The 12,400-nt window shown below is 46.1% G+C and overlaps 1 protein-coding gene across 1 annotated transcript; it reads left to right on the plus strand.

Moving 5' to 3' along the window:
- Nucleotides 1-619: 619 nt before the first annotated feature.
- Nucleotides 620-9,568, plus strand: POU2AF3 (POU class 2 homeobox associating factor 3; the record flags this gene model as incomplete). The annotated part of the gene is made up of 4 exons (XM_066639713.1): nt 620-718; nt 4,843-4,906; nt 8,059-8,270; nt 9,212-9,568. Coding segments are annotated over 4 exons (732 nt in total), but the record flags the coding sequence as incomplete, so codon positions are not given.
- Between the last annotated feature and the right edge of the window lie 2,832 nt (nt 9,569-12,400).

The following is a 12,400-nucleotide window of genomic DNA, read 5'->3' on the forward strand; positions in this document are numbered from 1 at the left end:
CTTGCATGCCACTGTGAGGCTCCCTGCAAAACTTAGTGCTTTGCACCCCCTCTAGCTATGCCACTATGTTCCATATTGGTGAGTGCTTACAAGGCCGTCCTAACAGAAGGAGATAGACATTCTGATGTCACTGTAATGCTTTCATTTGTTAGGCTTGTCCAAAGATCTATGGTAATTAATGGCAAACCTTTTTTTAAAAAAAGTATTCATAATGTACCCATGGTAAATACATGGTGAGTTCTACAAGCATAGTTTTAGTATAGGAATGACTGTGAACATTTAAGGCTGCAATCATAAGTATGCACAGATACTAGGGAGTAAGTGCTGTAAAACTTTGTGGGATTTACTTTGGAGTATACCTGCATGAGGTTTCCAGCCCTGTTGAATTCCTTGGGGCTTGCTGCTCTGTCCAATATGGAGGTAAACCACATCTAAAGGAATACTGCTCAAGGATTGCACCCAATCCCCCATTTTTAAAGGACTTTTCAAAATACCAGATCATCTGGTTTATCAAAGCCAGTTCATCAAAGTAAACTTGCTTTTTAATATTGAATGCACAAGCACCACTGTGCAGTCCTTTTCTTTCCCTGGTTTGCAAAAGTCCTGTTTTTAATTCCTTTCAGGAAAGCCAAAGATCTATCAAGGTGTTAGAGTCAAGATCACGGTGAAAGAGCTTCTGCAGCAGAGGAGAGCAAAACAGGCCATGCAAGACAAAGCTGTAAGCAACGCCTCTTCTTTGGGGGGGGGGGGTCACTCCTCTCATTGCCACTCCCTGGATTCAAAACAGAAGATGGGCATGGAGGAGAAAAGGAAGTTCAGACCAAAGAGTGGTGAGCTAGAGTGTCTCCAAGATGCTGTTCCTTCTTTTGCTCCATTCATGTCTTCCTTTTTGAATCCAGGGAACAGGAGAGGCGAGGAGTGGTGGAAACAGGTAGGTGGCTGGTTGGTTGGTTGGCAACCTTCAGTCTCGAAAGACTATGGTATAAGCCTACAGCACCCGGTATTCCCAGGCGGTCTCCCATCCAAGTACTAACCAGGCCTGACCCTGCTTAGCTTCTGAGATCATGGTATAAGCCTACAGCAGCCAGTATTCCCAGGCGGTTTCCCATCCAAGTGCTAACCAGGCCTGACCCTGCTTAGCTTCCGACATCATGGTATAAGCCTACAGCACCTGGTATTCCCAGGCGGTCTCCCATCTAAGTACTAACCAGGCCTGACCCTGCTTAGCTTCCGACATCATGGTATAAGCCTACAGCACCCGGTATTCCCAGGCGGTCTCCCGTCCAAGTACTAACCAGGCCTGACCCTGCTTAGCTTCTGAGATCATGGTATAAGCCTACAGCACCCAGTATTCCCAGGCGGTTTCCCATCCAAGTGCTAACCAGGCCTGACCCTGCTTAGCTTCCGACATCATGGTATAAGCCTACAGCACCTGGTATTCCCAGGCGGTCTCCCATCTAAGTACTAACCAGGCCTGACCCTGCTTAGCTTCCGACATCATGGTATAAGCCTACAGCACCCGGTATTCCCAGGCGGTCTCCCATCCAAGTACTAACCAGGACTGACCCTGCTTAGCTTCTGAGATCATGGTATAAGCCTACAGCGCCCGGTATTCCCAGGCGGTCTCCCATCCAAGTACAAACCAGGCCTGACCCTGCTTAGCTTCCGAGATCATGGTATAAGCCTACAGCATCTGGTATTCCCGGGCGGTCTCCCATCCAAGTACAAACCAGGACTGACCCTGCTTAGCTTCCGAGATCATGGTATAAGCCTACAGCACCGGGTATTCCCAGGCGGTCTCCCATCCAAGTACTAACCACGCCTGACCCTGCTTAGCTTCCGAGATCATGGTATAAGCCTACAGCACCCGGTATTCCCAGGCGGTCTCCCATCCAAGTACTAACCAGGCCTGACCCTGCTTAGCTTCCGAGATCATGGTATAAGCCTACAGCACCCAGTATTCCCAGGCGGTCTCCCATCCAAGTATGAACCAGGCCTGACCCTGCTTAGCTTCCGAGATCATGGTATAAGCCTACAGCACCCGGTATTCCCAGGCGGTCTCCCATCCAAGTACTAGCCAGGCCTGACCCTGCTTAGCTTCCGAGATCATGGTATAAGCCTACAGCACCCAGTATTCCCAGGCGGTCTCCCATCCAAGTACTAACCAGGCCTGACCCTGCTTAGCTTCCAAGATCAGACAAGATCAGGGATGTGCAGGGTAACAGTTGCTGGAGCCCTCTGCCAATTTGCTGCTCACTTGGCCTTATGAATGGGCCACCCTTGCTCTCAGGTCTGTGATCATTTTTATGGAAAGTGATCTGTGGAGAGCTACGGCTCGTTGTTTCACAGTAGTTAAATACTTTCATTTTTTCAGGGGAGGGGTTAATGATATATGCACACGGCTTGATTACCTGGCACTGGAGCATGTGTGAACTGAGACCTGGGTTAATCAGACAACTGATCACATAGCCAGATAGTTCCTGGACTACACCATTTTTGACCGCAAGTGGGATTGCCTGCTTGAATCCATAGGATAGCCAGACAAAATCCAAAGAGCAACCAAACAACATCAAAAAAACAAAAAACACAAACGTAAAACAAAGCAAGGGAAGTCTGTTCAAGGGAGTCCCAGTTTTGGCCAACTTGACCTTAACCTCAAACACAGAGCTTTTCAGGGCAGTCTTTTCACACATTCAATAGACCATCGTCCTGAGATGTCGCACGCACGTGGGACTGGGGCCTTTCTGAGTGTGTGAACTGGCTCTGGGGGAAATCACTGTGAGATGAAACATCCATCTTTTGGTGGATGTTGCTGCCATCAGGGATGACTGAGCATGCCAGCCCATCGACTTATGCTTAATGGGGGAAGTAGGAATCCAGGTGCTGGCGTGATGGTCACCCGAACTGTCCCATTGCTCAGGCTTTTGAAGGAGGACGAGAAAGAGTTAATCGGCTCTGTTGGTTGCACAGGACGCCTTGTTCAGTGTGCAACATGAGCTCTTTGTGCTTCAGCTGCCTGTGCTCTTTGCATAGAGAAGATGACAACCCAGGACTGGTTCTGGGTTTGCAGCGCTGGTGGGTTTGCTTTTTCCCCTTGGCTGATTCAGTTCAGTCCAACCTGTTGCTCCTGACAGCAGATGCTGGTGCAGGAAACTGGGCAATAAGAGAGCAGGGGTGGGGGGGTGAGCTAATCCATCTAGCAGTAGGAACCAGAGAGTCCAAGAGAGGGGAGCTGGTTTCCCTGGCAGTTAATGTTTCACAGTGCTGGAAGAATGTGACCTTTTGAGCCACACAGGGCTTCAAACACAGGAATTATATATATAAAAATGAAAGACAGAGATAAAAGCAAGTTTTAAAAAATCCCACCAAGTGAGCCACGCAGAGGCAAAAACTAGGTTGACTTTGATGAGCGGAGCTTCAAAGGGCACACAATTATTTTGTGTCTAGTCCGCGCTGCAATCCAAACAGAAATTCAGGCTTTATTCATGCAATCAGAGTTGCAAATGCATTTGCCCACATGCCCAGTGGAGAATGATCTTGGATTCTATTCACTTCTGTTTCAGGCAGGGTTACATTGACTCTTGTTATGAGAACTGTACGTTTGCTCCAGTTCATTTCTGGAGAGACTGGTAATGCTTTCTGGTGTGCTGGTGGGGGGGGGGGAGAGAAGGACCCTGCATGTTTGCTTTGTTAAGGGCACTAGAACTGAGATCAGGACGGGGACTACAGCAAGGACTCTCCTTCCTGGTGTTGCATTGTCCCTTTAACTCAAATTACTGTGGGATCTTCTGGTTCCTTAGGAAATGGCACTGAAATGGATTTCCAATGACCAAATTGCCGGGGGGGGGGGGTTACAAACCCTGGTGAAAAAGAGGGGACAAGTTCCTTGTGGTTTCACCAGGGCTGATGTTCAAGCATGAGGTTTGTTCCACATGCATTAATGTGGAACTTCACCACTGGTGCCCTGATGGAAGTACATTCCAAGTAAAAGTGTGGATGGTTCTCCTAGGCATGTACAAAACTCCCCTTACGAAAGGTCCCTGACTGCAGCACACTTCTTGTGACTTCCCTCTGTCCAGGAGCTCAGACAGAGCCAAAATCCTGTGGGATGGGACCCCACCCCTTTTTGAGAAATTTCACTTGTCCCATCAGAAATCTCCAGAGCTCAGCACTGGAAATTCCCCAGGCAATTTGCCTCTGGGGGGAACCTGCAAATTCCCTTCAAATATCCCTTTGGGAGAAATCTGGATGGCAAATCTTAACCTCTGGCATTGGACATTTCCACAGCTTGTCTCCCACCCAGGCAGAGCTACCCCAAAGCTTGCCCTAACCAACCAAGTGGCCATCAAGCCCAGAGAGACTGCACATTCCAGGGCAAACTTTCTGCAATAGCTCTGCTCATTCGCTAGACCTTCCCCTGAGCTTTTCTGTCTCCAGCTGGTTTTACAGTCTCATAAACAGAGACATCTTGAAAACGCTTTTTAAAAACTGGCATTCCTGTCCCTTGGCAGTGCCACCGAATGGCGCACATTCTTAACAGGTGCCCGGAGTTTCATGTTTCAACCACACCGGCACAGCTCAGGGAGATCTTTTCACTGATCGAATGCAGCATTTATATTTTGCAGCAGCAGAGAGAACAGCAGGACTCTGAACCCAGTGCTGCTGTTCTGGCATGCAGGGACTCAGCTGTAGCATTGAGAGAAATCCTGGACTTACCTTCAGTGTAAGGAAGTGGAGAGAGAGAGAGAGAGAGAAAGAGAGAGAGAAAGAGAGATCCTGTTGGATTTTTAAATGGAGAAACAAACTCCAGCTCTGCTTTTTCTTTGTGTCTTCTGTTCTCAGGTTTCCGGAGAAGGCAATGACTGCAGTGTCCCATTCACCGAGTCTTTCTCCCCTCCCTGCGTAGGTTGGTACATAAAGTCTCCCCCCCCCCATAAATGCATCTCACTTTTTTCAGACTTTCTTTATCCATTTCTAGAGTCCACATCTTGGAGCCAGGCTCAGGCTTGGAGCCACAGGCATTTAATTAGGAACCAGGCCAATTGGAACCATGGAAAGAGCCTGCTCAGTGCAGAGGAGGAGGGCAGAGGGGGGCTTAGTGCTGGTGGTGGAAGATAACCAGGTGTGCTTGAGCCTTTCTAGCTCAGCTTGACTCTTGCCTTTATTCTTTCTGTTTGGTCTTTTTGCAGAAGGGTCAGGCACAAGAGAATAATGGAACACATCAGGGACTCACTCTCTCCTCCCCTTGCCATAGGGGTGCTTGGAGATCCCCTTATTCCCACTGATATTTCTGTTTCCAGCAGTTTTCTTTCTTTCTTTCTTTCTTTCTTTCTTTCTTTCTTTCTTTCTTTCTTTCTTTCTTTCTTTCTTTCTTTCTTTCTTTCTTTCTTTCAGTCCCCCAAGGGGTTAATTGCTTCTGAGCAGGTATCTGTTCATTCCTGGAGCACAGATCTCTCCAACCCACAGCAAAGTCTTAAGAGGCAGGCATTGAGCTTGTTCTTAGTTCTTGATTCCTTAGTTGTTGATAGCTGAATGCCTGCTACAATCTAGAAGACAAGCAAACAAGCCTCTAGATGGGTTGTTTGCAAATATATACATCTCATGGATGACGAAACACCCAAATAATCAATACTGGTCAAGAGGCTGATAGTTCATATGTTAATGAAGAATAACATGAGACTCCCAGAGCCTTCTTGAGGGTGGTAAAAAATCCATTTCTCTTCTTTGGAGTGAAACCAATTTTTTTTCAAAAGCAATAAAACCAAATACAGTAGTCAAATTTGTCCAAGACCTCAGAGGTGTGTCTATACACAAGTAATTTGACTTGCCAGTGAAATCCCAGAGAGTTCAACGGAACCAGTTGGGTACGTGTATCATTTGCAAGAGCAGGTTTTAAAAGGAAAGGACACTGCATTTTGTAATTTATTATTATTATTATTATTTTGAGCTGGAGAACAAAAGAAAAAACATCAAATTCCCACCAGTTTTCATATGTTGAAATCCTGATAATTCTTTTTCATTCTTTTTCAAAAGTAGGTTCTTGGGTTCTCCAAACTGCCTTCTGAATTGTGGTCAGTTTCTTTTTCAGCCCCACGTCCATATCACTGTATGATGCTGGCCCCAGTCTTCAGCTGTGTACAGAGTGATTAATATGGACCAGGAAAATTTGGTGCTAGCCTTTCTATAGGCATGTGTTACCTGGGGTCAGACACTTTTCTCTGTGTACCCTGACCTGTAGGCAAGTTGTGAGGTTAAAATGAGGGTGAAAAGAGATGGCAAACACTGTCCTGGGCTCCGTGGAGGAAGGAGAGGATAGTAATGTATTTGGGAATCATGGAAGAAAATAATTCAAAATAATCAAGTAATTGAAATTTATTAATTAAAACATAGAAATATAGAAAATGTGACCCAGACTGTGTGGGTCTCAGGATCTTCTGGAGAAGTTAGGCACACTTAAACAAAAACAGAATTCTATGTATTTTGTATTTTAAAACAATGAAAAACAAAAGGAGACTGTTTATTTTTCACCCTTGAAGAACCTCAGGTGGTGTACATAGTTCCTCCTGGCTTTTTCTCCTCACAACAACCCTGTGAGGGAGAGTGACTGGCCCAAATTCACCCAGAAAACTTTGTGACTGAGTGCAGGGTTGGCCTTAGAAGCTGCAGGGCCCAACTGGAAATTTTTCACAGGGCCCCAGGTTGACAACCAAGGTCAGTAGTGTCTTAGAGACATAAATCTGTCAAAGGAGGTGGTGGATTCTCCATCACTGGAGACCTTCAAGTAGAGACTTGACAAGCGCCTGCTGGAGATTCTATAGGAGGATTTCCTGTTACATGCCGGGGGTTGGACTAGAAGACCTTTTAAGTTGCCTTCCAACTCTAGGATTCTGTGATTTATTAGTAGTAGTTGGCAACCTTCAGTCTCGAAAGACTATGGTATCGCACTCTGAAAGGTGGTTCTGGAACAGCGTCTAGTGTGGCTGAAAAGGCCGATTCGGGAGTGACAATCCCTTCCACACTGGGAGCAAGTGCAGCCTGTCCCGGGTCTGTCTCCCTGGCTATGGGCCTTCCTTCTTTGCCTCTTAGCCTCAGACTGTTGGCCAAGTGTCTCTTCAAACTGGGAAAGGCCATGCTGCACAGCCTGCCTCCAAGCGGGCCGCTCAGAGGCCAGGGTTTCCCACCTGTTGAGGTCCACTCCTAAGGCCTTCAGATCCCTCTTGCAGATGTCCTTGTATCGCAGCTGTGGTCTACCTGTAGGGCGCTTTCCTTGCACGAGTTCTCCATAGAGGAGATCCTTTGGGATCCGGCCATCATCCATTCTCACAACATGACCGAGCCAACGCAGGTGTTTCTGTTTCAGTAGTGCATACATTTATGTGATTTATTTATGTGATTTATTATAGGCTTGATATCTCTATGCTAGATGGAAAGCCATCAAAACAAGCACTTAAAATGTGCACGTGAGTTAATGAACCAAATGGATCTAAGTACATTTTAATATAAAATTGCATGCAAGACTAGATTACCCTCGCATGGGGCCCTGAGAGGCGCAGGACCCAATTGGGAGCAATTAGTCCAGGTGGCTTAAAGCCAACCCTGGCCTTCCTTGTCTAAGTTCAACTTCCAAACCACAACTCCATTGTGGCATTTCAAGACACAATAGGATCACATATAGTTGAACCATCTCTGGGAGGGCGGAGAGAAATACAGTTTTTTAAAATTGTTTCCTAGGATTATTTTTCCACTTGCCAGGAAATTGGTGAGACTTTTTGGCTGAGAATTTCGGCAAGGTGGGAGAGTGGTGGTTTTTGTGAACTGGAGGTGGTTGGTGATGGATCTGTCTGCTGTCTTTTACCAACCCTGCTCCTGTGACTTACCGTAAATGCCACCTTGGCAGGCAGAATATCCCTACGTTATGGAAGAGAGCATTTTTCTTACTCTTGCCCTCTTCTCAACATTTTCAGCCTAAGGCAACAGCTCTGCTTAGCTGGGTTGCCTCTGGCCAAAGCCCCTTCTAGGTATCCCTTGTCTTATGTTTTCCCCTTGCATCTCTCTTAGCGCCTTACGGAGATGCGGAACTCGTCTCCTCCTCATCGGGCTGTTTGCAACCCTGGCAAAGTGAGGAGATCCCCAGTTACCTGGAGCAGCTGGTTGATTCTTGTCTTCAGACCGAGGTGCCTTCAGAGACCTTGCTGGGCGCTGCCCAGGGCAGCTTGCACTGTTCTCCAGATGCCTTCCAGCCAGGCCCCGCCTGCCTCAACCAAAGCCTGGTAATTTCACTTCCATCTTACGTGGCCTAGCCCTGGGCAGGTTGGAGTCCTAGAAAAGCACCCAGCCTGGCATTGGTACACACAGATCTAACCATAGCACAATTTGACCAATTAGGTCAAATTGGGTCCCGCGCAGGGAGGGCCCCCGCACTGGGGTGGCGAATAGATTGCCTGTCGCTGGCCCCTTGCTCCATAGCTCTTGTGCCGGCGTGGAATCTTCTGGGTCTGATTGGCTTGAAATTGACACCATCCCTGGAAAAAATTGGTAGAGACACTATTGCCCTGGTGCCGCCGCCGCTTTTCCTAGTGAGTAGGGAGAGTGCAAAAATGATTTGCATTGGGCTTCGCAGTTCCTAAGGCTGGCCCAATGTACACCCTATGGCCTGTGGGCATCATAACTCTACAGCTACTCAGGTTGAGCTACTTCAGTGTGTAGGGTTTATCCTCTGTGCGTGTAATGAAGGTGTAGCTGGTGAAAGGGAAAGAAGCGGTATATAAATGTTTTTAGTAATAATAATAGTAATAATAATACAGGTATTTATATACCGCCTTTCTTGGTCTTTATTCAAGACGGTTTACATAGGCAGGCTAATTTAAATCCCCGTAGGGATTTTTACAATTGAAAGAAGGCTCTATCTTTCAAGAGCCACAACAATTCAGATGTTTCATTCTGATCTGGCCTCCATCCTCCCATGCTCAAAGCAGATGGATTAACTCTGCTCAGCTTGTCAGCTGCTTCAAGGTCGCATGGTGCCGGTGGCCTCGAACTGGCGACCTTGTGGATGTTATCTTCAGGCAAATGGAGGCTCTACCCTCTAGACCAGACCTCCTGCCTAATTGCAAAGGTTGAGTTTAAAATTCTGGCGGAGCCTGATGGACGCTTGCAACCCTAATTATTCCTAATGGTCATGAGATGCCTTCTTTTCTCTCCTTTGTTTTAGGGTCCTGCGTCTCCAGATTCTTCAGACCCCTCAAGCTCCTTTGATTGCAGCTACTCCCCAACACAGCTGCCTTCTTTCCTTTCACCGAGCTACAGCTCTCCTTCTCCTCTGGATGCCAAGAGCTGCATGTACACATTACCAGAGGGCAGCCTCTACCAGCAGCAGGCCCACATCCAGTACAGCCACACGCCCACCACCTGCTTCTGTTCCTCCTGTGGTGCCCAGCACCTGGACACTTTCAGAGCACCTGAGTATTTTCCATTTGCAAATGTTGACTGCAGGGACTACGCCCCTTCTGTCTCGGTGGCAGATGACATTTTCCGAAGGGATAGAAACTGGGACATGTGCTACAGCTAATAGGAGCACCTCCAGCCACCACTGTAAATACAGGAGCTCAGTAGATTCTGTTTGTCATGTCAGTTCCAAAGTATGAGAAATGTTAAGTAGGTAAAATGATATCTTGCATTGGACCAACTGAGGTTGGAGTTGCTGGATGCAAGTTTCTAGGCTTCACAGAGTGCTTTGGCAGGTGGGCTGGGAAAGAAGGCAGCATCTGAGAACTGTTTGCATCTTGTGCTAAAACAAAACTCACATTCTGCGCCAAGGAATTCTGCAACCTGCCTATATTATGCATATTTGCACTGCTTCTCTTATTTTGCATACACCAATACGTTGACTTTCATCCCCTGGACTTTCATCGCTTTGCTCTTTCAACTACTTCCAATTAGAACCACATTTCAAAGTTTGTCCATGTGCTTTCCTCTTTTGTCCGATTTCATTCCACCTTCCATGATGTTCAATGATGCTCTTCTGTTTATTTTTCTTTAATTTCTTTTGATTTAGGTTTCGCACACATTCACATGCGTTATGTAGTTAGTTTTTTACATTTTTCACTGGCCAAAATAAATGTGCAACCTAAATAAGGCTCTGATTTGACATTCATATTGCTATACTTTCTTCTACTCATTGTGGAGAGGAGCAGAAGGTTCTGTAGGGCACTGTAGTTCTGCCCTCTGATTAGTGGGGTTCTTCTCTAGCAACATTCCCAATCTCTGAAATTTCACCCCCCCCCCCCCAGTGCCTGCATCCTTGCAAGCTTATCTTGGTCACCATAAGGGCTGTGAATGAACTTCCTTCTTAAAAAAAAAAAAGAGAGAGCTGAGATTCTTAAGGGGTTGAATTCTTTGTCTGATACCACATTCTGCAGGGGAACTACTGTTGCTCTGTAGCACAGCACAGTTGCTTTGTCTGAAAGTTTGTTTGGATTGTGAGATTTTTACTTGTATTAAATAAATGATGACACTGCCAGTTGGTTCTGACAGTATAGAGGTCAATGGACCAATTCAGTAAAAAGCAGGTCTTTATATTGCTAGTATTTCTGTGCTTGCATCCAGGCATCGAGGGATCCTTTCTGTAGAGCAATCTGGGTGGTTCTGGGTTTTTCAGCTAGTTGTAACGCAGCATACTGTCTGTTTGTCTTCATGTGTGAGTATGTGATATGTATATATTACATTTTTGCCCCCATCCATTCTCCTGGATGAAGAATTCTGTGAAACTCAAAAGCTTGCACCCCACTGCCAACAAAAGATGGCTTACCCATGTCTGATATCATCTGTACGTACATCAAACCCTGTTTGTGCTTGGCTTGGATAAGCAGGTGTAAAACCTCCATGCATATTTAGACTACCTAACCCAGGCTTATACTTCTTTCTAGTGGTGTTTTTGCTGGGATTCTCATAAGGGACACTAACAACATTTTAAAACCACATCACAGCTTTTCTACCATAGTCTTGTATATTTTAAGGTTCCATTAAACAAACTTCAACCCATTTGCTGTGGACTTTTTCTTTCTCCTCATAACACAATCGCTGATAGCTGGTTCATCATATTAGCCAAACCAGCCCATATCTCCTTATTTACGTCTGGCAGCTTGTGAAGTCTGCAGTATCGACATTCTGAGCCCAAGCAACTATTTTCAGGAACACCCAAGTTCCATTCTGAAATTTTGCTCAATTTTTAAATGACATTTCATAGGGTTTTACCCACCTCCCCCTGACAAGTTGGAAGTTTATCTCAAACAAGAGTTGCATGTTTGTCTATTTTGATTTTGAGGCTGAAAATTTTGCTTTGTGGTGAACCCAAAATAGTTTCTGAAAACCCCATGATGTGTACATCATTTATCTTTTTTTTTTTTTTATCTAGACTGCTCTGGTTGACTGAATGTGACCATTGTGACAAGGTCATTGAGGAATAACGAAGCCAGTTCAGGATGAGGGCTGTGCACCTTCCCTCATCACTGTCCTTGCTCTGGATGGATGGATAGTTTTGCTGTTTTGAAACTGTCCTCTCAATATTGCTGGAAGGACCTGCATGTCCATTTTCATCTACTGCTCTAAATGATCATAGGAAAACACCCACCCACACCCAGCTCAGTCCTGGCACACAGCATATATGCAAACCTTATTAAAAAACATTATAAGGATCACTTGAATATTCCTGCATCTAACTGTTCACTCATTTCAGTGTTAACTGAGAAAATTACTTTCAAAGTGCTAAACTGCTCTGGGAGTGGGGGGGATGGACTTCTTAATGACATGCTGGGAACTGTGCGTGGATCAACAAGGTTTATATCCAGCTTCTTCCAGCAAGTCATGAAGAAGACACACAGCCCCCCCCACCCCCAGTTGTCTGTCCCCATGAATTGGTGTTTCAAAGGTAGACTAGATCTATACGGGGAGATGGAAGTTCATTCAGTTACCTGGCTAGCAGCTATTGACTGATTTCTTCTCCATAACAACCTTAGGAGAGTCCTGCTGTACCATCCCAAACACCCACCTTGCTTGCAAGGTGACCAGTCAGGAACATCCAGGAACCCCACAAGAACCCAAGGCAATCACCCTTGGTTATTGCACACTGATAACTGATATTCACTGGCACACAGCCTCTGGCCATGCATGTTCCATGTTGTCTACAACAAACATCCATCAGCATGGATAGTCTAACCCAGGGGTGTCACACTCGTTTCATACAGGGGGCCAAATGGCATTCATGATGCCTGCTGAGGGCAAGAAGTGATGCCATTAAGCAGGTCATGACCAGAAATAAACACTTCTTTTTCTCAGAAACTCATTTGCTGCAAATGACTCATGTTTTCAAGATCCAGGGGAGCCCAATTATCAAGCCAGTTGC

The sequence above is a fragment of the Tiliqua scincoides genome, chromosome 11 (assembly GCF_035046505.1).
Source record: "Tiliqua scincoides isolate rTilSci1 chromosome 11, rTilSci1.hap2, whole genome shotgun sequence".
In the NCBI taxonomy this organism is placed as follows: Eukaryota; Metazoa; Chordata; class Lepidosauria; order Squamata; family Scincidae; genus Tiliqua; species Tiliqua scincoides.